At 42.2% G+C, this 26,649-nt stretch overlaps 1 protein-coding gene across 1 annotated transcript in view; it reads right to left on the reverse strand.

The window, feature by feature from the left end:
- Positions 1–26,649, reverse strand: part of LOC309547216 (glycerol kinase-like) — a 132,426-nt gene that overhangs the window by 67,652 nt on the left and 38,125 nt on the right. Inside the window, exons 3-6 of the mRNA XM_082247022.1 lie at positions 19,630–19,736; positions 18,843–18,920; positions 7,168–7,247; positions 932–1,069 (exon numbers count right to left, since the gene is read on the reverse strand). Coding sequence (XP_082103148.1) covers positions 932–1,069; positions 7,168–7,247; positions 18,843–18,920; positions 19,630–19,736 — 403 coding nt within the window. The remainder of the gene's footprint in view (positions 1–931; positions 1,070–7,167; positions 7,248–18,842; positions 18,921–19,629; positions 19,737–26,649) is intronic.

Here is a 26,649-nt window from a genome sequence, read left to right on the forward strand (position 1 = left end):
GAGGATAAAGCACTATGTATGGTGATGGTTTTCTTTGTATGTAGGCTGAGTGGAGGTATTGAGAGGAGTGGAGTTTATACATGAAGATGGTGTGGGGTACCTGTGACATCCAGAAATTCAGAGGAAACTTACTTTAGTCCACATTGGTGGGATCCAGGCGTGTTAAAGACCATATAGCATTATATGGTCATTGATCCCAGGTGAAAGTACATTTGGTGGAGGGCACACAAGCCACTTGGAGTGGAATTGGCACTGTTTGGTGGATTGAATTAGGAAGTGAGTGAAGAGCAATCTACTCTGAATATTTTTTTTCTATCACTACTGCACCCTTTTATGAAGTAATATTTGGGACTATTTTATTTTTATTCTACTTTTTATTGTTTTTTTTTTTTTTTATAATGGACTTTACACATTTACAGTATTTATTGTTAATTTATGATGGTAATATACACCAGTGTGCTTACAATATTTAAGGAATGCTACAGCACTGTTATTTTGTACTTGGAATATTTGTGAAGCGCGGCACCAGTTTGTTTATATATCTTTTGACACATGCATATGAGACTGTGGAAGGCGTGGGCGAATCACTATACTTACCTTTCAATAACCCACAGCAGCTCGCAAGATATAGCATTTTTTTTATAGATCACTACACATTGTTGTTAGAACTATTCAGGAGAAATAATGCAAAAAAAAAGTAGTATTGCCTTGGGGAAGAAACACTCCAAGGGCTGTAACATACAACGGTCAGATTCATGTTAAGTGCTTTAGGCTCCTGACCTTTACTGTATGACTCATTGAATAAGCTTATAGACTTGTAAATGCCTAACATTTTGTAACCAAAAAAAAAAAAAAAAAAAAGCACACACAATGACAATTAGAAAATCAAACCGGGTTTAGTGAAATAGATTCAATTATAAAAAGCACTAACCCAGATAATCCAGGAGTCTACAGTTCCAAACATGGCTCTGCCTTCTTCCACCGCATGCCTGATTTCTTCCACATTGTCCAACAGCCACCGCAGCTTTACTGCACTGAAATAGGTGCTCAGGGGAAGACCAGTTCGATTCTAAAAAATAACAGTTACATTGAGGGCAAAACTTAAGGTTAATAACTTATTGGTTATTATTTCTTTCGTATGGGTAATAAACAAGTTTAAGTTTAACCACTTTGGGACTTCATGCACACATCACTGTACTGCATTGAGCTAAAATATACCTAGAAGATCCAGGCAAAACATTATTTAACACTTGTCACCTGACAAAAAGTAAATAGGAATCTCCCTAATGAGGGAACAGAAAACAACAAAAACTTGATAGAAATTTCACGATACTAAAAATATGTAGTGTTCTGTAAAACACCTGTAAAATTGACAGAATGGGAGGAAATTATCCCCCAAATAGGGACACAGCAATAATAAATTCCCCACCCACTATTAAACTCTACAAAAAAAAAAAAAAAATTTGGCTATGTTTGGGATTTAAAGCCATGAATCTGCTATCTTGGCCTATAAACTGAAATTATGTTGCACATGTGATCGGGTATGATACCAGCCATTTGGTGGTTTGACAGTTCGGTTGACACTGGTAAATCAATGGGTTTAGTTCCTTTTGCCTATTCTATCAATAAATAATTTCTAAGGACTTTAAAGTGGTTGTAAACCTCACCCATGGAATCTGAACAAAGCACATATATCTGTAGTGTTTACTTGTCTCTCTCTAAAGCTCTAAAGACTAGTACACATGATCAGAATATTGTATTTCAAAGTGATTGTACGATAATCTGATCGTCAGTACACAGCCTTGTCCGAAATTACCTGAAGAGACAAACATGAAAATTTTTCTCGTACGATACCAGATCGTACAATTTTTGTTTAATCAGTACAAATTTCATCTGAAAATACAATACAAATAAATTACTTAGGAATAGGTTATTCTTCTCGTACGACAGAATAAAAATCCCTTTTTGGATAAGGAGACTAGCATGCAAAAAAAAAAAAAAAAGAAGGACGATCATTCATCCGATAAAATCATTGTGTGCATCAGGCTTTAGTGTAATTTCTATCTGGTGCTTCGTTCCTCTGTTATAACAATGAGACAATGAGTCACTTCTGAGACGTTTTCCCGACACATAAGATAAAATTTGTGTCGGGAGAGGGGGGGGGGGGGTATGAGCACAGAGCTTGCCTATTCAGAACACAGTTCTGCAATGTGTAAAGGGGGTTTTGTTCCTTTCCTCCAATCAGCTCTCACAGTGTAACTGCAGCCTCTCTGTCCCCTCCTCGGTACTCCTGACAGATAACGAAAGATTTTTCACACTTCCTGCACTTTTGAAGGTGTGTAGGGAAGAGAAGACTGAAGTTAAACAAGTAAAATCTTTGTAGGAGGATTTGCTTCATCTCTTTGATTCATCTGAGGCCATTCACTTCACTGGGTACATGTGAGGCTTTACAACCACTTTAAAGTGGAGTTCCACCCATTTTAATAAGTTTAGATGTGCGTAATCCCCTTTAAAAATACTTTAACCAATGGAAACAATTTTTTTTTTTGCAAGGAAATACCCCTTTTTCTTCTTCTTTCATCCGCACTTCCGGGTCCAGCCGCCTATAGGCGATTACGTCACTTGGCGATTCACCAAGTGACGTAATGGCGATACATCCCAGCAGCCCTTGCAAATCGCCTAGTGACGAAATCTCGCATTATTACACCGGCACCAGCTGTACTCAGCGAAGGATTGCTTGGAGTCCTCTCAGTGAGCTCGGACTGCAAGCATTACATCCCCTAGAACTCACTGAGAGGAGGCGAATCCCCGAGTGACGTAATCGCCTATAGGCAGCTGGACCCGGAAGTGCAGATGAATAAAGAAGAAAAAAAAGGTATTTCTTTGCAAGAAAAAAAATAGTTTCCATCCGTAAAAGTATTTTTAAAAGGGGATTACATACATCTAAACTTATTAAAATGGGTGGAACTCTGCTTTAATTATCTGCTTTTAGGCATAAATGCAGATAAGCAACAATCTTGACAGCTTTGTTCTGACTTAACACAGGACAAAAAGAATAGGGAAAGACATTGTAGCATCAGAGACCATACGTTTTATCGTTATCATTGTAGGTGCAGAGTAATTGGGGTTCTGCAAATGCTGCAATCATTCACAGCAGCACAAAAGGTTTTTTTGGTAAAGAATGGAGATAAGAGGGGAGGGGGGGGGTCCATTTTCATCGGCTTCAAAACCAATACGTTTTGCCCCATCCTTAATTTTATATGAAGGAAAAATAAGACAAGGACCTCAGTGAATTCACTGATATTTTTTGATGAAGCTGCTGGTGACTTTAACAGCTATGTAAAAGCTAGTTCATTTGCAAGTAAAATCCAGGGGTCAGTTTGCACAAGCTTAAAGTTAAACTGAATACATGATGCAGTGGGTGACAACATAACCATCAATTGGCAAGCAGCTTTTTCTAAACATCTGCAATTACCCAAGCATTCACAAGATATACAAGTTCAAAGGAAACCCATCAAAACAGAGACAGAAAGGTTTTCTTTGCTGACCACCGCTTGGAAAAATGCTACTTGTCTGGCAGTTACGCTGTTACTTTTGCTTCAAGATGACTTACAAATACTTTTCTCCAATGTTCTTGCTTACTTGCCATGATTCAGGGATGCAGAAAGTATTTATGCTAAAGAGTCTAAAGGGCACCAAGCAGTTTCAGAAGTGGCAGCTCCTATATTTCTCCAATGACAGGTCTACATTAAATCAATACTAAAAAGGCATAAATTATACAAAAATATGCATCAGGTAAATTATTCACATTGCAGCTTCCATGACTGCTCAAAACACAGATGTAGTAGCTCGAGGGAACTTTACCCAGAAATATTAGTGCAGTAACTCCACAAGATCAGATTTCTCCATCATGCGTGGAGTGGGGCAGACTTTCACAGCCATCATATTTTCTTTTCTAGGTCTACATAAAAAATCTCCCAGCTGTACTAATGCATAATTTACTACAGCATAGTGCATGGCATTGGGGTAATCCAAAGTAAATATTAAAGCAAAGTATACTGCAAAATGTGGAGCAAGTTCTGAATACATTTAACAGATTTAAAATTGGCAATTTAAATTTAAAAAATATGCAGATCTCTTAGCGTGTTTATAGTGGAGTCACACTAAGGATGAACAAGGTCAGCACTGCCCAGGTGTGATACCCAGTAGTGTCCAGCTGCTTTCTGCAATTAGCCAAGTATCCACTAGATGTCATCACATACAAAAGATAAACACTTTAGCTGCATCCATCAAAAGTTGAAAAATTAGGTGGCACGACATAGAAGGTAACACTGCTAAAATGTACAGATTGTATAGCCCTTCTTTAAGGATAGTTACAAATCGTAGCAGGAACCACACAGCAACCATGTAAAAAGCCCACATTTCACCCAATGTCCTGTCCTCCCACCAGGGGAGAAATATCAGTGGGAACTGCTGTATCAAATCAACCTTTAGTTACTATTTTATTAATTAGCTTTAGTTACTGTTTATTTTATTCCTATTGCTTCCTTCTGGTGTTCTTGTACGCTGGCCATACCAATAGACGAAACACTAAAGCACGTGGAGCACAGCTTAGCATACACATAACATAAGCTGTGCTGAACCTACATGTCCTATATAGTTCCTTCTTCGCTTGATTACTAGGTGGCAAGCATTGCCTGTACACTGCACTATTGTGCTGCTGCGCTATGTTACCCAATACTATATAAAGCAGGGATATCCAGGATGGCATGCAAAATGGCTTGTGCAAAGAAGCCTGGCATTTAAGACATTTAGAAGACCGTGTATTCTATTTAGTTCTGAATCTCATATTTAGAGCATTATGTTCAGTTGGAACATATTTTATAAATACATTTGCTATTTCCACAAACTGTAGCCAAACGGCAAAAAAAAAAAAAATGAACCAATTACTTGCAGTTAGTAAAATATCCACAAGATGTCAGCAAAGGCAGTCACATGCTTGATCTGTTTATCGCAAAAAAAAAAAATGAAAAAAAAAAACGGAAGGACAAGCAGGAAATTCACCAAAGACAATCCACAGTGAGCATCGCTGATGTGCCTGAAATGTAGCCATCTAAAAAAAACAGCATGCAATATAGCTGGATTTTTTTTAAACATCAATTCTCAAGTTACTGCTATAACTTTTACATACTTCCATATACTATATGTCCAGGAATTGTCTCTGCCAAGCTGTCAGTGCTCCCCAGGACAACACTATCAAAATGGACACGTGAATCCTACATAGGTAGCCTTGACCGCACCTACAGATATACAGAGCACAACTAGCTGTCATCAGTCTGATAGACAGCAAAGTCTACAGAAAATAGTTTGCACTTTTCAGGAGTAATAAAAACTACCTTCCTGCCTCCTTTATCCGCCCCACACACACACAAACTGACCCTCCGTATCTGAGCAAATGGAAATGAGACCTTAACACTACGTTCTCGGAGGATCAAAAGAACCAGATTCTTCTCTTTGCCCATAAGTGTTCCCTCTGCAGCTAATACCAGGAGATCACATTTAAAATTTAGTCACATTGGTACCAGATCCCAGCTGTGCTAGCCTCAATTTGTCCTGGACACAACCCATTATGCTGGCGATGCGGTACCCAATCTGGCATTGCCCAAATGTGAGCCCCGTTTGGCATCAGGTACTACAGATAGTTCACATACTTGCTGATATTTCCCTTCTGGGTGATCCAAGAGCAGTACTCCTTAACATAACTCCAATGTCCAGCAAGAGATACTGTAAATCCCTGCTGAAACACGTTCTGAATGCAGCCAGGGCCTGCATCCCCAGCGAATGGAAACAACAATCCCCCACTTACTGTAGTGCAATGGTTCACCGGGGTGAACGATATTCAACGAATGGAATATATGATGTCTGCCCTTAGGGACAAGGTGGAGAAACAATACTCGCTGGCTAATCTGAGATCGGTTTCGCTTTTTGGATGAATATTTGACTTACTCCTAAATTGAGCCTTTCCCCTCCTACCGTAAAACTAAAACAATGTTTCTGGGTATGCTATAAAAGTTAGGCATAACTAGTGTGGGGAAGACGAATAAGGTCCTTCATATTGTTACGCCTATGTCCCGCTATCCCCCACCCTACGAGTTCCGTACATACTGGTTAGTGCCTTTTTTATATTCTGTGTTCCCTCAGTATGGCTTGCAATTCATGTCTCATTAGAGGTTCTACTTCACATTGCAGGACTTATTTGCTGTGGAAGCTACAGCTTGAAATCTACGGTCACTCCACATCATTGCCCTAGAACCGTCTGTTACTTTTTCAATATATATAAATTTCTGGCTATTGTTTTATATATCACTATTAACAGATATCCTCGATTTTGGTTTGCAATGTCATAACTGTAATGTTTTGACGCATACCTTTAAATAAAGAATTCTAAAACAAAAAAAAAATGAAAAAAGGTGAACACCCCATGATCCCCACTGCACTTGCCTCTGTGGGTGATATAGTTTCACTATCCATGCAGCCCAGTGCAGCGGTCCTGGTTAAAACTGCTGTTCTTCCTGCTTTTTCCCCTAGGGATGGTCTGGACAGATCAGAGTGTTTCAGATTGGTCTGCATGGTCACATTCCAGTGCCATATTGCACCTTGCTGTGTGGATGCTGAAACTGTATTCACCCACAGTGGTAAGTGCAGCAGGAAAAGAGTGTTATAACGTTCACCTATTCATTTTTTCTGAAATGGCGAACTGGACTTACACTTTAATTTACTGGTCAGTGCAGGGTTCCCCTTATTGTTATTTTGTAAATTACAGACATGTCAACTACTGTCCTATACCATGAAATAAATAACTTTTTTTTAATGGTAAACCGATTTTAATGATTCATTTACATTTTTGCAGTATTTACTTCACATATTTACAAAATTACCTCATATTCGATATTTTACTTTGATTAAATCGACTCATCAATTATCACACGCAATAATATATATATATATATATATATATATATATATATATATATATATATATATATATATATATATATATATATATATATATATATATATATATATATATATATATATATATATATATATATATTAAAAAAAAAATACACAATATCACATGTGATTTTGGTTCCTACATTGCCTTACCTTGAAAAAATTATTTTTGCTTCCTGGAATTTTCTTCAACAGTCTATCAACAGTTGACTGGGTCCTCAGATCAAGCCAAACTAGCAAAAACAATAAGTATATTATTATTATACAGGATTTATATAGCGCCAGCAGTTTGCACAGCACTTTACAACGTGAGGGCTGACAATACAGTTACAATACAATTCAAAAGAGGATTCTGCTTGTTAGATCTTACAATCTAAAAGGGAGGGTCAAGTGATACAAAAGGTTATAACTTGTGGGGATGAACTGATGGAGAAAATAAAAGTACAGAGTTTTAGGGGCAGAAGAAAAAAATGCCTTACGCCAAAAAACTACACTTGGTTACCAGCACCTAACCACTCAAAATCAATTAGGACACAGATGATATTATATGTAAATAAACAATATAAACATAGCCTGCAATCAATAATGATAACAATAGAGAAACGGGGGGCTAATGAGCGGGTAGCCCAAAAACTAGACAAAGGACTAACTAGGGGTGCTGCTACCAAAATGGAGGAGGGACTCCATCTGTGAAAAAAAATAAGGTCGGGGGAAAGGGGAGACAGTGCCACCACTCTAGTGTAGTAGGTTCCAACAAGTTTTAATAGAAAAGATTAAAAGATGTATACTCACAAAAACAAGAAGGAAATTAACATGTAAAAGCCAGGGGGAGGATCAGCCTGTGGTGATGGCACTATCCCAAACGTGCAGCTGGATGGATGAGTTATTATAGGAACAGAGTTCGGATTGCAGAGCTGCCGGCTGCTAGATGAAGAGCTGGTCTGAAAGTCTGACATGCACGCCGTGCCTTGGTTTCCTCACTCTCAGGATGGATGGTCGATGGATGGTGTAGTCAACCTGGACGTCAAGGGTCAAAAGGACCCCTTTGGGCTACCCACTCTGATGCCGACGCCTGAAAAAGCTATACAGGCTGCTGGACTGCTGGGCTAGCTGCGAGATATGGATGGAAAAATCCCCCTCCGGCAGCAGCTGTCACAAACTTACACAGCCTCCCAGCCGGAGACCAAAAGAATACAACGTGCCCCTAAGATGGCGAATGGGAAGACTCTGAGAAATGCGATCACATAAGGTACGTAACTGGGGAAAATGGATGGAACAAAATACAATGTCCCCATGGTAATGCAAATGCTAGACTTCCTTGAAGAGATGGTTTTTCAGGGATCGTCTAAAAGTAGACAGAGTAGGACATAGTGGGACAGATTAGGGTAGGGAATTCCATAGGCTTGGGAAAAGTCCTAAAAGCGAGCATGGGAGGGAATGTCAAGGAAGCTAGAGAGCAGGAGGTCTTGGGAGCAACGAAGAGACCGACTTGTTTGTTATTTTGAGACTAGGTTAGTGATATAGTGCGGGGCAGAGTTGTGGATGGCTTGAGTTGCTGTTCGTATTTTGAATTGAATTTGTTGAGCGAGTGGAAGCCAGTGGAGGGATAAGGACTAGTCACCAGTATTGCATGAAGGCTCCCTGTAGCTGATTTGTATCTATTAGTAACTTACCATACCTTGTATGCCAGAACATTGGTTTCCTCCAGCAAGTAAAAAAGTGAGCAGCACAGTAGTGATATCACTAAACCTCACTCCAAATTTCCTACGAATAGCAGTCAGAGGCAACAGTGCCTTAGAGTGTTACTGTATATCTACAGTGTGAGATCTAAGGCTGTAGGCACAGGAGTGGCTACACACACTCACATACCAGGATGTGCACTGCTAGTTTTCTGCAGGAATTCCAGACAAAAGGTACATTTTCACAGTATTGCTAAGATACAAAAAAAATTCTGATTTGTCTCTATACTGTAGGAAATCTTTACTTTGAGTTCAGTTCCAATGTATAAAGGAAAACAGAATAGGCAAATTAAGACAAAAGTGGTTACAGTGATCTTCCTTACAAATTAAGTTGTTGACATTTCCCCATTATACAAATGACAACAGCAATGTAATCTTAATTTAAAGAAAAAAAAAAACAACAATAAAATGTGTTATGTATCGTTACCCCTTTCCTTTATGGCCTATGCAGTGTGCTTGGTCTGCCCCCCTGTGGATGGGATAATTCAGTAATTGGCGGTCATCTGCTTCTTCCTTATTCTGTGCAGGTCCGATTAAGTCTGAGCCAGGTCTCAGTCATGTTCTATACTGGTTTGCTATTTTTCAACAAACAACGCCAGATCCCATACGACACACCTGCAAAGTCAGGCTAGATTTCCCTGGAAGGTTCTGATAACATAGCCTTCCTAGGGCTGCTGTAAGGCTATGGCTTCGTCACCAGTACCTCAGGAAAACCGGGAAGTGAAATTAACTCAAATGTAAGTTCTGCTATAAATCCTAATTTCTACATATGAATGGAGGAGATTTTGAAATGAGCATGCACAGATGTACGCAGCAGGACATTATGAGTTAAAAGGGGGGGGGGGGAGAATGTGCCATCTATTAACATAATATGCAAATACAACTTTCACTTTGCCATGGGCACCAGGGTGTTTTGCATCCAATCTTTAGGTTATACAAGATCATGCGCCAATGATACCACACCTCCGGCATATACAGTATATTGGTCTTTCCCTAGTGAGATCCCACCCCCAGCACACTGGTCTTTCCCCTGTGAGATCCCACCTCTAGCAAAAAAAACGTTCTGTTGGGGCAGAGGGGATACAGGAAAAGGACCAAACAAACAGTCTTCAATTTCCCTTCTAGAGACCCCTCACTGTGTAGTACCCACACAATGTATGATGAACAGTGTGCCTTTCCTCCCCACATTATTCACTGAACCCAAATACACAGTTTGGAAGTTCAACAGCAGTCCCTGTTCCTTCGCCAGTACATGTGTAAACCCCAGTACCCAGCACATTTAAATCCCTCAGCAACCAATCTCTTAGGTATGTGTGTTAACCCCTCAACAGCCATTCCCCAGTATGTCATGGTCTGGGACTGCATGAGTGCTGCCGGAACTGGGAAACTACAGTTCATTGAGGGAACCATGAATGCCAGCATGTACTGTGACATACTGAAGCAGAGCATGATCCCCTCCCTTCGGAGGCTGGGCCACAGGACAGTATTCCAACATGATAACGACCCCAAACACACCTCCAAGACGTCCACTGCCTTGCTAACGAAGCTGAGGGTAAAGGTGATGAACTGGCCAAGCAGGTCTTCAGACCTAAACTCTATTGAGCATCTGTGGGGCATCCTCAAGCAGAAGGTGGAGGAGCGCAAGGTCTCTAACATCCACCAGCTCTAGGATGTCGTCATGGAGGAGTGGAAGAGGACTCCAGTGGCAACCTGTGAAGCTCTGGTGAACTCCATGCCCAAGAGGGTTAAGGCAGTGCTGGAAAATAATGGTGGCCACACAAAATTTTGACACTTTGGGCCAATTTGGACATTTTCACTTAGGGGTGTACTCAATTTTGTTGCCAGCGGTTTAGACATTAATGGCTGTGTTTTGAGTTATTGTTATACAAGCTGTACACTCACTACCTTACATGGTAGCAAAGTGTCATTTCTTCAGTGTTGACACATGAAAAGATCTAATAAAATATTTACAAAAATGTGAGGGTGTACTCACTTTTGTGAGATACTGTGTGTAATAACTTCTCTGTATATCTACTTTGTGCATTAAAGTGAAACTAAACTTTCTCTTATCAACATAAATTATTTTAATCCTCATGCTGCTAGCATTACAGTAGTAAATAGATAGGAAGGTATAACATGTTTAAGAAAAAAACAAGTAATGTGTTCAGTTGCTTCCTGGTTTCTTGCCTAGGCCAAAATTATGTCATACACCCCAGGACTCTCCATGGACATTGTTGTAGAATGGGCTCTCTCAGCTAAGCATGCCCTCCTGTCTGCATGCCTGAGCTAAGGGCACATTGATTCCAGGAAGTAAATGCTACATGAATCATCTGCCCTTACTTAGGATGGCCATGTCTAGAAAGGCTAGAGGGTATTTTTCAAATTGATTCTGTAACAAAATACAGACATTGATGGATGGGGGCAAGTTTGCATTGAAAATAACAATTTCATTAAATTCCATTTTTAGTTTGTGCTACTCAGATACAGTTAGGTTCCACTTTAACCCCTCCTTGGTGCAAACAGTATACTCCTTCACATTTGTTCAATGCACTACTCCACAAACAGTATCATCTTTATTGCCCCTGATCCAATGGTGATCTTAGCCCCACTGCCCCATTTCCCTAGAGCAGTGATGGCGAACCTTGGCACCGCAGATGTTTTGGAACTACAGTTCCCATGATGCTTAAGTACAACGCACACTGCATGATCATGAGAAATGTAGTTCCAAAACATCTGAGGTGCCAAGGTTTGCCACCACAGCCACCTACACTGTTTTTAGACTCCATGACACAGTCCCTGCTATAATACCCTTCCTCAGTTTGGATGTCCCCTTTTTAAAACCTAACCAATTCCACTTCTCCCGTTTCATTTCCAGTATCCTTTGCACCACCTTCACCATCCACAGTGCTGCTCATACACTCCCTGCAGCTTTACAACTAGTTTTAGGTTTTGGTGCCAATGCATTATAGAGTGCACTTCCACACCCATGTAATTCTCCTTTATGGCCATAAGTTTATTTTTGTTAATTCTTCATTTTAATTTTTTTTTTTTTCCCTTTAGATATGAACAATGGCAATATACTCACAAATCTAAATCATCATTAAACTGCATGATATATAATAAACAAGATTAAACTCCAGATGTGGACATCACTGCAGTATTAGACCAATGGACTAAACAGGCAGCCTGCCCTAATGGTTGCTGAACCTACAGTGAGCCAAGTCGACTCCGTCTAAAGATGTAATAATACTGTGATTTGTTCCTTAGTTGGGAGATTTGTATACTCCATGACACACTCACTACTAGAAAACGTTCAGTTTTAGTGCCCCCTTTTTAAACCTCTACTGTCACCAATTTCACTTCTCCTGTGTTATGTTCAGTATCCTCTGCACCACCTTCACCATCCGCAGTGCTGCAGACACACTCCCTGCCATCTACACTGCCCTGGAATCACATGCATTAAATTGAATGGGCCCATTTCCAGGACACCACTTTCACTTCTCCTGTGTTATGTTCAGTATCCTCTACACCACCTTCACCATCTGCAGTGCTGCAGACACACTCCCTGCCATCTACACTGCCCTGGAATCACATGCATTAAATTGAATGGGCCCATTTCCAGGACACCACTTTCACTTCTCCTGTGTTATGTTCAGTATCCTCTACACCACCTTCACCATCTGCAGTGCTGCAGACACACTCCCTGCCATCTACACTGCCCTGGAATCACATGTATTAAAAATTGAATGGGCCCATTTTCACTTCTCCTGTGTTATGTTCAGTATCCTCTGCACCACCTTCACCATCTGCAGTGCTGCAGACACACTCCCTGCCATCTACACTGCCCTGGAATCACATGTATTAAATTGAATGGGCCCATTTCCAGGACACCAATTTCACTTCTCCTGTGTTATGTTCAGTATCCTCTGCACCACCTTCACCATCTGCAGTGCTGCAGACACACTCCCTGCCATCTACACTGCCCTGGAATCACATGTATTAAATTGAATGGGCCCATTTCCAGGACACCAATTCTGACCTCTATTCTTCCCCTGTAAATCCTTCTGTGCATTGTTCTTACATTGCTGCTTTACAACTAGACTAGTCTAGTTTATTTCGGAACGGTCAGCCTCCCTACTGTATTTTCTGGACAAATTCTATAAAGAAAGTCAAACAAACACATTACTATCTGTAGAATTAAAATGGAGAACATTTACGGATTGTTAAATCTACAAAGCACTGACAATTTCTGATTGCCCAAAGACAGGCAAAGTGTCATCCTTTTCGTTGTTGACATAATATAAGAAATGACTTTTTAAGTAGAAATAACTTGTTTAATGATTGACATGCGTGTCCGCTATTGATGTTAAAAAGGTTGTAAAAACAAATAGCAGGTTGATAATTTACTTTGCTTAGTCATCTAAATGCAAACCTTTGCACTTCGGGTACTGATATTTTTCGCTGAAGCAAACTGATTGAACATAAACAATGTACTGGAACGTTACTTCTTAAGAACAATAAAAAGGCTTGAAAACCAACATTAGTATGGGATGGAGGCAGAAGATTCTTTACAAATCTGGCACAAAAAGAGCATTCTATTGCTGCATTGCTATTCACAAAGCATTGGCTGCACTCAATATAGCTGTTGTCTGTATGAGCCTTCAAAAGCAGGATGGACAGCATATTAGTATCACATGATTCTCTGCAGTTTGTGTGTACAGAATGTGTCCTATGCCTGGCCAACTGGTCATAGAATCCTGCAGGGAAGGCCTTCTAACTGGAAGTCTCTGAAACAAAAGCTGCTATTCTTGCCAACTCTAACCATAGCCTATGTTTAAGGTCACAAACACATATATATATATATATATATATAGGAGAATAAGAGAGACTCTAATTGTTTACGAAGACAATTCAGATCTTGAAGCCCAAACTTTTATATCATTGAGGTGTATACTCCTACTACTATCAAAACCAAACGTTATCATAGGTTTTCATTGTAGGTGCAGACAGAGGTTAGTGTAGATTTAGCTATGGCAATAGCAGTAGGTTATGCAAACAGGCTTTGTAGTTTGCATTTATTGCTTCCACTTTTTTTTAAAGTATATATAACAGTCCCCTACATTAACTGCCATCCACAAACTGCATAATAACTTCCCTAGTCACCATGCCAAGGATAAATAGATACAGGTTTTCCTTTTTGTAAACAAGCAGCCGAAACTATGTGCGGCTCCTAGCAGTCATGGGCAGCCGGGGTCTCTAATAATTATCAGGAACCAATTACAGTGGGCACTGGGTCATGTGATCACTTTGTCAGCTCTGGCATATTATTTAAATTCAAGTTGAAGGCTGTAATAAGTTAAATCAGTGGTCTCCAAACTGCAGCCCTGGGGCCAGATGTGGCTCTTTTCTTGCCTCTATCCCGTCCTTTGAGCACTATTCCATCTACAACTGCCACTAATGATATGACAACATTCCTCCCATTGACACCAATGAGGAGAAGCTATTCCTCCTATTGACACCAATGATGGGGTGTTATTCCTCCCACCGTTATCAACAATGGGGGCACTATTACTACCGCTGATACCAACAATAGGGCACTATTACTTTCACTAAAACCGATAATGGGGAATTTTCTACTCCCACTGGCTAGAGTCTGGCCCCCTAAAGTCTGAAGGACAGTAAACTGGCCCTTTGTTTAGAAAGTTTGAAGACCGCTGACTTAAATGAAAGCCTTCAGCTGAAATAAAAATAGGAAAAAATCCTCTCTGAGGTTTTCCTACTCTGAAAGAAAGAGCTAGTGCTTTCGTGTGTGGTTAGGTCACGGATGTCTGAAGTATGGCGATCAATGTGGTTGTTACACGCTACAACACAAAAAGAACGAAACATTCCGCCAAAGACCACTCTTCGGATAAACAAAATTATTAAACTAAAATAGTCCAACCAGCCAAATATCTACTGCTGACCCACCACTACAGGGATGTGATCATATAACCCAGCAAAGAACATACAATACAGAATTAGGACAGAGGCCCAAAAAGGAAGTTTAATGTGGGACCATGCAGAATTAGTAGCAGGCTTCATTAGTGAAAAATATAGAAAAAATTTTCAATACAAAAACAGAGCTAAAAAAAACACTACCCTTTACCACACCTAGATAAAAAGGCAACATTGTCTCTGCACAGCAGCGGCTTATGCAGGTCACACACACGCTAACATCTCAGTGAACTACAGATATAATAGGATAGTGCTTGTCTGCAAGACCAGGCGTAGGTACTCAGGCTAAAGAAGTGAAAGTGGTGGAAGTCCACCAAACAGACTGGAATAAACGCTTATAAACTCCTGAGCCAGGTAAACCTCTGAAACCTCAGTCAGAGAGTCACTAAAGGCCCACGAGTAATGCAAATGGACTAAGGGCAGACAGTGTCTCATATCAAACTAAAAGCAGTAATAAAAAACAGTTGCAGACTCCAGGTAATTTCCTTGTAAATGGACACAAAAGTTGATAAACTGCTGCTGTTATATCAAAGCTTAGTTACGAACGGTCATCAATTGGACCATAAAGTGTCGTTGTGTAGACAGTAGTAGGGACATCTGTTTGATATACACTAGGCCAAAAAAAAAAAAAAAGGTCGCCACCAAAAAAAAAGGTCACACACTCTAATATTTTGTTGGCTTTAATTATGGCATGCGTTCCCTGTGGCATTGTTTTGATAAGCTTCTGCAATGACACAGGATTTATTTCCGTCCAGTGTTGCATCCATTTTTTCAACAAATGATGGGAGAGTCGGACCACTGCGCAAAGCCTTCTCCAGCACATCCCAAAGATTCTCAATTGGGTTAATTTCTGGACTTAGGTGGCCAATCCATGTGTGAAAATGATGTCTCCCTGAACCACTCTTTCACAATTTGAGCCAGATGAACCCTGGAGTTGTCATCTTGGAATACGCCCGTGCCATCAGGGAAAAAAAATCCATAGATGGAATAACCTGGTCATTTAATATATTCAGGTAGTCAGCTGACCTACCTTTGACCTTTGGGCACATGCAGTAACTATCCAATAGAATAGTTACTGCATGCTTAGTTTAGTTTATTTAGTTGCTTAGTTAATTCCAGGTGGCGACTTTTTTTTGGCCAAGCAGTGAATAGGAAGATTATAACCACAGCTCACCCATACCGATATATTCACGCCATCTCTTCTTGGCATAAGCAGGAGAACACAGGGAAGCTGCAGTACCTCCGCTGCCCACCTGGTGGCAATGTGGGGTGCTGAATGTCTCACTCGATCTTTTCCCTTTACTGCGAGAGTAACCAAGTACAGACTTGGAAAACACAAGCAATATGGATGTTCATAGCATGTATAGGACCTGGGGCAGCCACCAAGAGCAGAGACTTCACATACGTCACGATCGTAGTGACGTGGAATCCAACATGTTTCGCCCAATTAGATTGGGTTTCTTCAGGGATGGCTTTTTGTAAGCATGTGGACTAACAGTACCATAAGCTTTGATACAGTATATAATATAATTTTATATACTGTTCACTGCATTTACCTGGAGTCTACATGACTGTTTCTATTACAGCTTCCAGTTTGATATGAGACACTGTCTGCTTTTAGATTACCTGTGGGCCTTTAGGGACTTCTCTGAGTGAGGCTCAAGAGAGGTTTACCTGGTTCAGGAGTTCCTAAGCCTATTTTACAGTCTGTTTGGTTGACTTCCACCACTTTCACTCCTTTACCATGGGTACCTACGCCTGGTCTTGCAGACAAGCACTGTCCTATTATATCTGTAGTTCACTGAGATGTTGGCGTGTGTGTGACCTGTATGAGCAGCTTCTGTGTGTAGAGACAATGTTGTCTTTTTATCTAGGTGGGATGAAGGATAGTGTTTTTTTAGCTCTGTTTTGTATCTAATATTTTTTCACTAATAAAGCCTGCTACTAATGCAGCATGGTCCCACATACAGTGGGTACAGAAAGTATTCAGACCCCCTTACATTTTTCACTCTTTGTTATATTGCAGCCATTTGCTAAAATCATTTAAGTTCATTCTTCTTCCTATGAATGTACACATAGCACCCCATACTGACAGAAAAACACAGAATTGTTGACATTGTTGCAGATTTATTAAAAAAAGAAAAACTGAAATATCACATGGTCCTAAGTATTCAGACCCTTTGCTCAGTATTTAGTAGAAGCCCCCTTTTGATCTAATACAGCCAGGAGTCTTTTTGGGAAAGATGCAACAAGTCTTTCACACCTGGATTTGGGGATCCTCTGCCATTCCTCCTTGCAGATCCTCTCCAGTTCTGTCAGGTTGGATGGTAAACGTTGGTGGACAGCCATTTTTAGGTCTCTCCAGAGATGCTCAATTGGGTTTAAGTCAGGGCTCTGGCTGGGCCATTCAAGAACAGTCACGGAGTTGTTGTGAAGCCACTCCTTCATTATTTTAGCTGTGTGCTTAGGGTCATTGTCTTGTTGGAAGGTAAACCTTCGGCCCAGAGCACTCTGGAGAAGGTTTTTGTCCAGGATATCCCTGTACTTGGCCGCATTCATCTTTCCCTCGATTGCAACCAGTCGTCCTGTCCCTGCAGGTGAAAAACACTCCCACAGCATGATGCTGCCACCACCATGCTTCACTGTTGGGACTGTATTGGACAGGTGATGAGCAGTGCCTGGTTTTCTCCACACATACCGCTTAGAATTAAGGCCAAAAAGTTCTATTTTGGTCTCATCACACCAGAGAATCTTATTTCTCACCATCTTGGAGTCCTTCAGGTGTTTTTTAGCAAACTCCATGCGGGCTTTCATGTGTCTTACACTGAGGAGAGGCTTCCGTCGGGCCACTCTGCCATAAAGCCCCGACTGGTGGAGGGCTGCAGTGATGGTTGACTTTCTACAACTTTCTCCCATCTCCTGACTGCATCTCTGGAGCTCAGCCACAGTGATCTTTGGGTTCTTCTTTACCTCTCTCACCAAGGCTCTTCTCCCCCGATAGCTCAGTTTGGCCGGACGGCCAGCTCTAGGAAGGGTTCTGGTCGTCCCAAACGTCTTCCATTTGAGGATTATGGAGGCCACTGTGCTCTTAGGAACCTTAAGTGCAGCAGAAATCTTTTTGTAACCTTGGCCAGATCTGTGCCTTGCCACAATTCTGTCTCTGAGCTCTTCAGGCAGTTCCTTTGACCTCATGATTCTCATTTGCTCTGACATGCATTGTGATCTGGAAGGTCTTATATAGACAGGTGTGTGGCTTTCCTAATCAAGTCCAATCAGTATAATCAAACACAGCTGGACTCAAATGAAGGTGTAGAACCATCTCAAGGATGATCAGAAGAAATGGAAAGCACCAGAGTTAAATATATGAGTGTCACAGCAAAGGGTCTGAATACTTAGCACCATGTGATATTTCAGTTTTTCTTTTTTAATAAATCTGCAACAATGTCAACAATTCTGTGTTTTTCTGTCAGTATGGGGTGCTATGTGTACATTCATGAGGAAGAAGAATGAACTTAAATGATTTTAGCAAATGGCTGCAATATAACAAAGAGTGAAAAATTTAAGGGGGTCTGAATACTTTCCGTACCCACTGTATATCTTCCTTTTTGGGCCAGTGTTTGCCCTAATTCTGTGGTGTATATTAGAACCCCGGACCACCAATTAATCAGGTAAATGCTTTTCTGCAAACAGTAAGAGGGAAGTGCCATCTTTCTACTTGCACCCTTTGCTAGAGTTAACTTCTAGCTCATGGAAAGCAGCCACAAGTTTGAAGCGGCCTTAATGGTGTTTTTGTCTTGGACACCACATTGCGCTTTAATTGCATTTAATTGGACTTTTTTTGTACTTAGACCTATGGTCTTAACCCTTTATGCACCATAAATACCTTTCATTCTTAAAATGCTTTCCTGCATCTCCTGAACCCGATGCCCTCTGGCTATCGATTGCTTACCAGGGGTTATAAATGGCTAAATGTAATCTATGTTGCCAGTTCAAATTAATAGACCCTGCACTACTTGCTTTGACATTCAGCTAATTTTAGTTTTCTTTTCCCTCTCAGAAAGCAGAAAATCACCTGTAAAAGGCTCAAAGACTCACCGATAGCATTATATAGGGGTTCTCCAGTTGTTTTGTCCCACACAACAGTTGTTTCCCTCTGATTACTTACGCCAATTGCTATAAAAACAAAACAAAAGCAAGACATTGCAACAACAGAATATAAAACAAAATATATACACTCTAAATATGAATACAATACTTTAGTTTCAAATAATGGATCCTCTGTATTAAAAGTCAGCTGTCAGTCCAAGACATTATAAACAGATGAAGCTGTGCACAGGCAAACCTGCCCTTACATTAATTTACTGCTATATGTGCTTCAACTTAGAGACTCTCAAAATTATAGTGTCAGGAATGAAGAATGCAGAGAAGCCTTGGTGTAAGCACTGCAGCTTCCACATATATTTGCAAATGTATGTAACTAAACCCTCTGTTCTTAATGTGAATTGTTAGACAGGGACTTGGTGTTTTTTGCAAGCTTGCTGGTAAGTGTGCTTCTGAAAAACTTTTATCTGATGTGCAAAGGCCTTCCATGTGCACTTACTGCAAATGCTAGTGATAAATTGGAGTGGTTGCTATCTTTTTGTATAGCTTGTTCGATGGATTTGGCATGGGGACAAATTGGATGCCTCCAGACACCATTATGCTCTTGCTGGGCATCCAGTGCATCCCTGTGCCGTTATACAGAGGAGCCTTGGTGAGGTGGTAGGGATCCCATATTTATTTATTTTTTGAAGGCAAGCTGGTAAGTGAGCTGGGAAATTTTTGTCTGCTTGTGATCTGCGCATTGCATACCATCATCTCATTTATATATTTTCCTAATTACCTTTGATGTTGGTGATTTCTATGCTTAGCTGAGTTAGTTTTTCACAGGTTTTTTCTACACATTCATACACAGACTGTAAAATTTCCTTTGGATCCTGCTCCACCCATCTGCAAAGTGGAAAAAAAATACTGAATGCAATACAAACAGAAGAAGTGTTTAAAAAGGGTTAGGCATTTTCTCTTAAGGCACTAAATATTATTGAGAGCGTATGAATATTGTACAATCTAAAAAAAAGTGATTGTTTGTAAACTTTCAAACTTCCATTTTTTTCTAATTCCAATGTGCAAGATTAGATGCTTCAAGTGTATGAAAATGCTAAAAAGTTTCTAAAGGGCTAAAGGTTTAGTGCATATATAATTAACCCCTTCCCTGCATAGTCCTGTCTGATGACGCAGATCAGGAGGGAGAAAGCACAGGCCGCACCTCCTCCCGTTTCTTTCCCCTACTCTGCTCTTGTACTCCTGTCAGCAACACAGAAAGACGTGGGGGCGCCCAACATGTCCTTAGCAACAGATGATATCATCGGTTGGTAGCTAGGCCGGCACAGCTTTCTGGGTTGGAACCAATAGTGAAGATAGCAGCAGAGAGGATGAGAGAGCCGGGAGGAGGTGCAGGCAGTGCTCTCCTCCCCCTCTCTGTATACAGGAGTTAAGACAGAACACACTCAGATCGGACTGTATAGGCAGTTTTTTGTCCTTTTGCTATGGCACCCCTGAAGATTCTTTGCAACACCCCTCTTGACAAATGCTGGTCTAGGGAACATGTAAAAAGGAAATAAAGAGACACCTGCTGACTGAAAATAAAATATACTCATATGTAATATTTCATCTCATCTAAAACAAAAATAAGAAAAATATTTATTATAGTATCATTTTTTTAAAAAATTAATTGGCTTCAAGATGCAGTTCAATGAACGCTGAATGATCTCAGATGTTAAACTAATGTCAAATGATGCCATTGACACAGGCTCTTAAGAAAGCCCCCTCCCCTGAACAGGTTAAAAAATGGCTAAATCATGCACAATACTTGTAAGTGCCATATGCAGTTTGCTCATAAGCAAGCTAGAACGGTTTCTATATGAACTATTGTTATGTGAATGTTTTCTTTCTTTGGGACAGGATTTCTATAAATCCCAATCAAACCAGCCTTTATATTATTGTAATCCTGTCAGGCTACAGCAATAAATAAGCTTTTGTCCTTGTTATTTTTTTTCTTTCCATACATTCTGTGTGCTGCAGCAAGGATTAAAACACCCTTTGCCTGCAGCAGGTCGGATAGTCGGACTGCTGCGGTCACACACACATACACACAACATAGAGACCCAGGTATCCAGCAATCGAATGCATCCATCCACACACACTGCTCAAATTAAAGCCTAGTACACATGCAACGATTATCGGCCGACCGATCGTCTGTCTTTTGTCCAGAGTGGTGTCTGTTGGTTGGAATGTGCTCTAGACTGCACACGAATTTTCTCGCCCGACAAAAAATGGATTTTTGTAAGATCTTACCGTAAAATCCTTTTCTCTTAAGCTCATTGACAGACGTAGTCTTCTTGATTCTCAAGAGCTGGGTTATGTTGTCTCCGCAGGAGTAGGACTAGGCAGAAAGACAAAACGTTCTGGCTCCACCTTAGGGGCAGTCCCTGAGGGTATATCCTCCCTCTCTCTGCTACAGGGAATCAGTTCTGTTCTAAAGCAGTAACAGAGAATTTAACCCAACCCAACTCAATGATAGAGGGGCGGGTACTACGTCTGTCAATGAGCTTAAGAGAAAAGGATTTTACGGTAAGATCTTACAAAAATCAATTTTTCTCTATCGCTCATTGACAGACGTAGTCTTCTTGATTCTCAAGAGCTGGGACATCCAGAAGCAGTGCCACAAATGAGGGGTGGGATTGACAAAATCAAATCCAATCTAGAAGGCCCAACCGGTGCCAAACTAGAAGTTTTAAAGGCTCATTATAAACAAAGAATGAGACTAAAAGAAAAATTTCCAACGGAAAAAACCCTCGAGGTAGACCACTGGTCTCCTCAAATTGCGGCCTGCAAAACCTTGCGGCCAAACGAGGCATCAGACGATGCCATTACATCAACTTTATAATGTTTTGTAAAGGTATGCACCGACGACCAGGTAGCCGCCTTGCACACCTGGACCACTGACGCCTGATGGCGAAAGGCCCATGACGCACTAAGCGCCCGAGTGGAGTGCGCCTTAACAGGGAACGGGGGCTCCCGACCCTTAATAGAATAAGCCTGTACTACCGTCTGTCTGATCCATCTGGAAATGGTCGCGGCAGATGCAGGCAACCCCTTTTTGGGTCCATCCGGGATCACAAAAAGTGAATCCGTCTTGCGAAACGAGTCTGTCGTTTTCAAGTATACCCTGATCGCCCGGACCACATCCAAGGAGTGTAAAGCAAACTCCCGAGGATGACTGGGCTTAGGACACAGGGAAGGTAACACAATTTCTTCATTCAGATGAAATTCTGAAACCACTTTTGGTAGGAAGGATGGATTCGGACGAAGAACCACCTTATCTCTATGAACCACCAGATATGGTGAACGACAAGATAATGCTACCCCTACCGAGGAAGTCAAAGGAGCATTACGCTCGACGTAACGCGTATAGGGGGGCGGAGCGTGCGTGGCCGACGCAGAGTCTCTCTCTGGTAACAGATCGCTGACATCGATTATACAGCAGGCACAGCTGAGTGCCCGACAAATGTGAGTTCATCTGCCTTTCTCTAATAAAGCATACCCTCATTAGTAAGCGGAGAGCACTAGATTTCTTCATCTGTTTTCTATATGTCCCGGGATCCCTCGAGGTGCAATATAGTGTGGCTCTTTCCTGGAAGTCTGATCAATGATACATGTGATTGCTGGCCCGTTTGGGTCCTTCAGAAAGGTGAGAGGCTGATTCACCTGGTGGAGGGATTCACTATATTGGTGATTACAAGTTGTTTTCATCACTGGATTTTCTTCATCTGAACACGGGACACTCTTTATATCATTTTATTGGAAGCACACACATTGCTATGTGCCTTATGAACTGGATATGATTTATTGTCATCACTTTTTGATTTTATATTTCTGGCGCATCACATTTTTGTATGATTGACAAGATAATGCGGCCAGTTCTGACACCCTGCGTGCAGAAGTAATAGCCACCAAGAAGGCCACCTTCTGGGACAACGTAGGTAGAGGAATCTCCCTAATATCTTCAAAGGGAGGTTACTGAAGAACCGACAACACTAAATTAAGATCCCAGGGGGGTAATGGCGCGTGCACTGGCGGAGCCAGATGTCGCACCCCCTGAATGAAATTCCGCACCAAGGAATGAGTAGCCAAAGGCTTCTGAAAGAAGATAGCTAATGCTGAGACCTGACCCTTGATAGTACTCAAGGCCAGTTTCTGCTCAACCCCTTTGTTGCAGAAAAGCTAATATTCGACTAATCGAATAAGACCGAGGACGGAACCCCAAAGGTTCACACCATGCAATGTAGGACTTCCATGTGCGATGATAAATCTTTCTGGAAGTCGCTTTCCTTGCTTCAACTCGAGTAGGAATAACTGAAGCTGACAAACCTTTGTCCTTCAGCACCTGGGTCTCAATAGCCAGGCCGTTAAAGCCAGCGATCGTAAAGCAGGATGGAAGATCGGTCCCTGAGACAGTAGGTCCTCCCTGAGAGGAAGTCTCCACGGGACGTCCGCCACCAGTCTGACCACGTCGGCGTACCAAGCTCGACGAGGCCAGTCCGGAGCTACCAGAATTACTGGAATTCCTTCCTCCTCTATCCTGCGAAGAAGTCTTGGCAGTAACGCGAGAGGAGGGAAGGCATACATTAGCTGGTATTGCCCCCACGGGGCGATCAGTGCGTCTGCGGTTTCTGCTAGAGGATCGCGGGAGCGAGCCACGAATCTCTGAACTTTCCTGTTGAATCGTGATGCCAACAGATCCACATCCGGGGTGCCCCACCGTAGGCACAACTGGTGGAAAACGTCTGGATGGAGGGACCATTCCCCCTGATCCAGAGTCTGACGGCTGAGATAATCTGCCTGCCAATTCTCCACCCCCGGAATGAACACCGCAGAGATTGCTGGAACAAATCGTTCCGCCCAGCGAAGAATGCAAGCCACTTCTTTGGCCGCTCGGACACTCTTGGTGCCCCCCTGGTGATTGACATAAGCCACGGCCGTGGCATTGTCCGACTGGATCCGAACCGGGCTGCCCTGGAGCTGCTCTGTCCAGTGAATCAGACAAAGTCTGATCGCTCTCAGTTCCAATACATTTATCGGTAACCTGGATTCTTCCGGGGACCAAAGTCCCTGGACAGATAACTGACCGAGAATTCCTCCCCATCCGGATAGACTGGCATCCGTGGTCACTATCGTCCAATATATTGGCAGAAATGACTTTCCCTGGCTGAGCATCGGAGACCGAAGCCACCAGACCAGAGACTCTCTGGTCTGTTTGCTCAATCGGATCTGATTGTCCAGGGATTCCGGATTCCGATTCCATCTGAGAAGAATCTCTTGCTGAAGAATTCGGGTATGGGACTGGGCAAATGGGACTGCTTCGAACGAAGCCACCATCAACCCCAGAACCCTCATGCAAGTCCGAAGGGAAGACCAGCTGTTGGACAGTAACAACTGGACTGCTGATTGAATCTTTCGGTCTTTCGGAGTTTCCCTACCGGAAGAAAAACTCTTGTCCTGACTGTCTAGAATTAGACCCAGATATTCGAGCCTCTGGGTGGGAACCAGAAATGACTTTTGCTGGTTCACCAGCCACCCGAATTCCTGTAAAGAAATCATAGTAATTTCTATGTTTTGTAGCAAGGTCTGAGGAGACTCTGCATGAAGCAGAAGATCGTCTAGGTAACCAAGGATCGATATGCCTCTTTGGCGCAGAAGTGCCAACATTGGGGCCAACACCTTCGTGAAGACCCGCGGAGCCGTGGCGAGACCGAAAGGTAACGCCACAAACTGATAGTGGTTCTCTTCTACGGAAAAGCGTAGAAACCGCTGATGTCCTGCGAAAATGGGAATGTGAAGATATGCGTCCTTGATGTCTATGGACGCTAGGACATCCCCTGGATGCAGGAAGGCTGCTACTGTGCGAATGGACTCCATTCTGAATCTTCTTATGTTGACAAAAGAATTGAGTGCCCTTAAGTCCAGAATTGGACGCACTTTGCCCTCTTTCCTGGGTATTGTAAATAGGTTTGAATAAAACCCTTGAAACCGTTCTGTCCAAGGAACGTGGACTACCACTCCTTGTTGTAGTAAATCTGTGACTGCTCTCCGCAGATCTTCTAAACGATCCGGGGATAGTTGGATATTGGAAGGGAAGAATCGCGCCGGTAGGAGAGATCGAAACTCGATCTTGTACCCTGACCTTATGACTTCGCAAACCCATCTGTCCGGGATTCTGGAAAGCCATGGATCCGGGAACCGGCGAAGACGCCCCCCCACCCCAGTTATGGGTGGGGGCGCACCTTCAGGCTTTGGACGGTTTATCTTCAGGTCTGGAGGGGGCGGGCTCTTGCTTGCCCGACCAACGACCCCTGACGCCTCCTGCAGGAGCTTTGGAGGACTTAATTTTTTCACCCACGGGACGAAAAAACCTCTTGTGAGCAGAAAAAGAAGGCCCTCGTCTTTGACGAGTTCCTTTACCTTTAAAATTTTGCGGTAAAAAGGTGCTCTTTCCACCCGTGAGATCCTTAATGATCTCATCTAAGTTGGCTCCAAATAGACGCTCTCCTAAAAAGGGGATATTAGCCAATGCTTTTTTGGAACCTTGGTCGGCTAACCAACCTTTTAGCCACAGTGTACGCCTGAGAACCACTGCTGAGACTGATGCTCGCGCCAATAATGGAGTGGCGACTAACGCCGCATCACACACAAACTGTAACCCCTGTATCATTTGTACCAACAAATCTGATACCGCCTGAGGGACCTCTTCTAAGTCCCGGCGTAACCACTTGGTCCATTCAGTTACAGCCTGCGAAACCAGACCAATAGCTATTATAGGTCTGAAAGCTGATCCAATCAAGGAAAACATGGTGCGAGACATAGTTTCTATCTTGCGATCCACTGGATCTTTAAAAGACGGAGCGTCTTCTAGAGGAATAACCGTGGCTTTATTCAATCTAGCAATTGGTGAATCCACCACAGGTGGTTCTGTCCATTTCTTAATGAGGGTTTCCTCAAACGGATAACGCCTGTTAATGCGTTTAGAAATAGTAAAAGTGCGCTTTGGCAGACGCCATTCTTCTTCGATTGGATTGCCAAAACATTTGGGCAATGGAAAAACCTTCGCCACTTTGATGCGTTTTTTAGTCCCAAAAGGGATTTCAGTTTCAGCTATTTCCGATGGAATACCCTGTAATCTTAAGGTTTCTTGAACAGATACAATGAGTGCGTTTACCAACGCTTCCTCTCGGGCTATGGCTGATGCCGAAACATCCTCCTCGCTGTCTGAAGAGACAGGACCCGAGACACCAATCCCAGATGAAGTACCTGCAACTGCAGAAATAGGCTCAGAGTCTGAATCCGAGGTTTCAGATAAAATGGGGGTAGGCGGGGGTCGCTTTCTTGCGCCCTGTCCCTGACAAGCCACTTCCACCATAATAGTTTCCATAATAGCGGACAATGATTCAATTGTCAGTGGGGTGCTGGAGGATCCTGCAGACCCCACGAGGGGATCCGGAGGAGATACATGAGTGGCAGGGTCCATGTTAATTCAGGACACCTTTGCCAGCAAAAACAAAAAAACTTTTTCTTTTTTTTTTTATTTTTTTTTTTTTGTGTGTCTCCCCCTAGCGCAATAGCGCCCCTCAGAGTACCTGCTTCTCGATCCCACAGAGAGAGAGAGGGACCCCCAAGGCTCACCAACCGATGCAGTGAAGTTTCCAACCAACTGCAGTCAGCGTCTGTCTTTACAGACTGGAAGGAGCTGTTGCTTTTTCCCGGGTAGAAGGACGTGGCTCCGCCCCCTGTGTACGCCTTCCGGCGT

Source organism: Pelophylax lessonae (assembly GCF_965119305.1).
Source record: "Pelophylax lessonae genome assembly, chromosome: 2".
Classification (NCBI taxonomy): domain Eukaryota; kingdom Metazoa; phylum Chordata; class Amphibia; order Anura; family Ranidae; genus Pelophylax; species Pelophylax lessonae.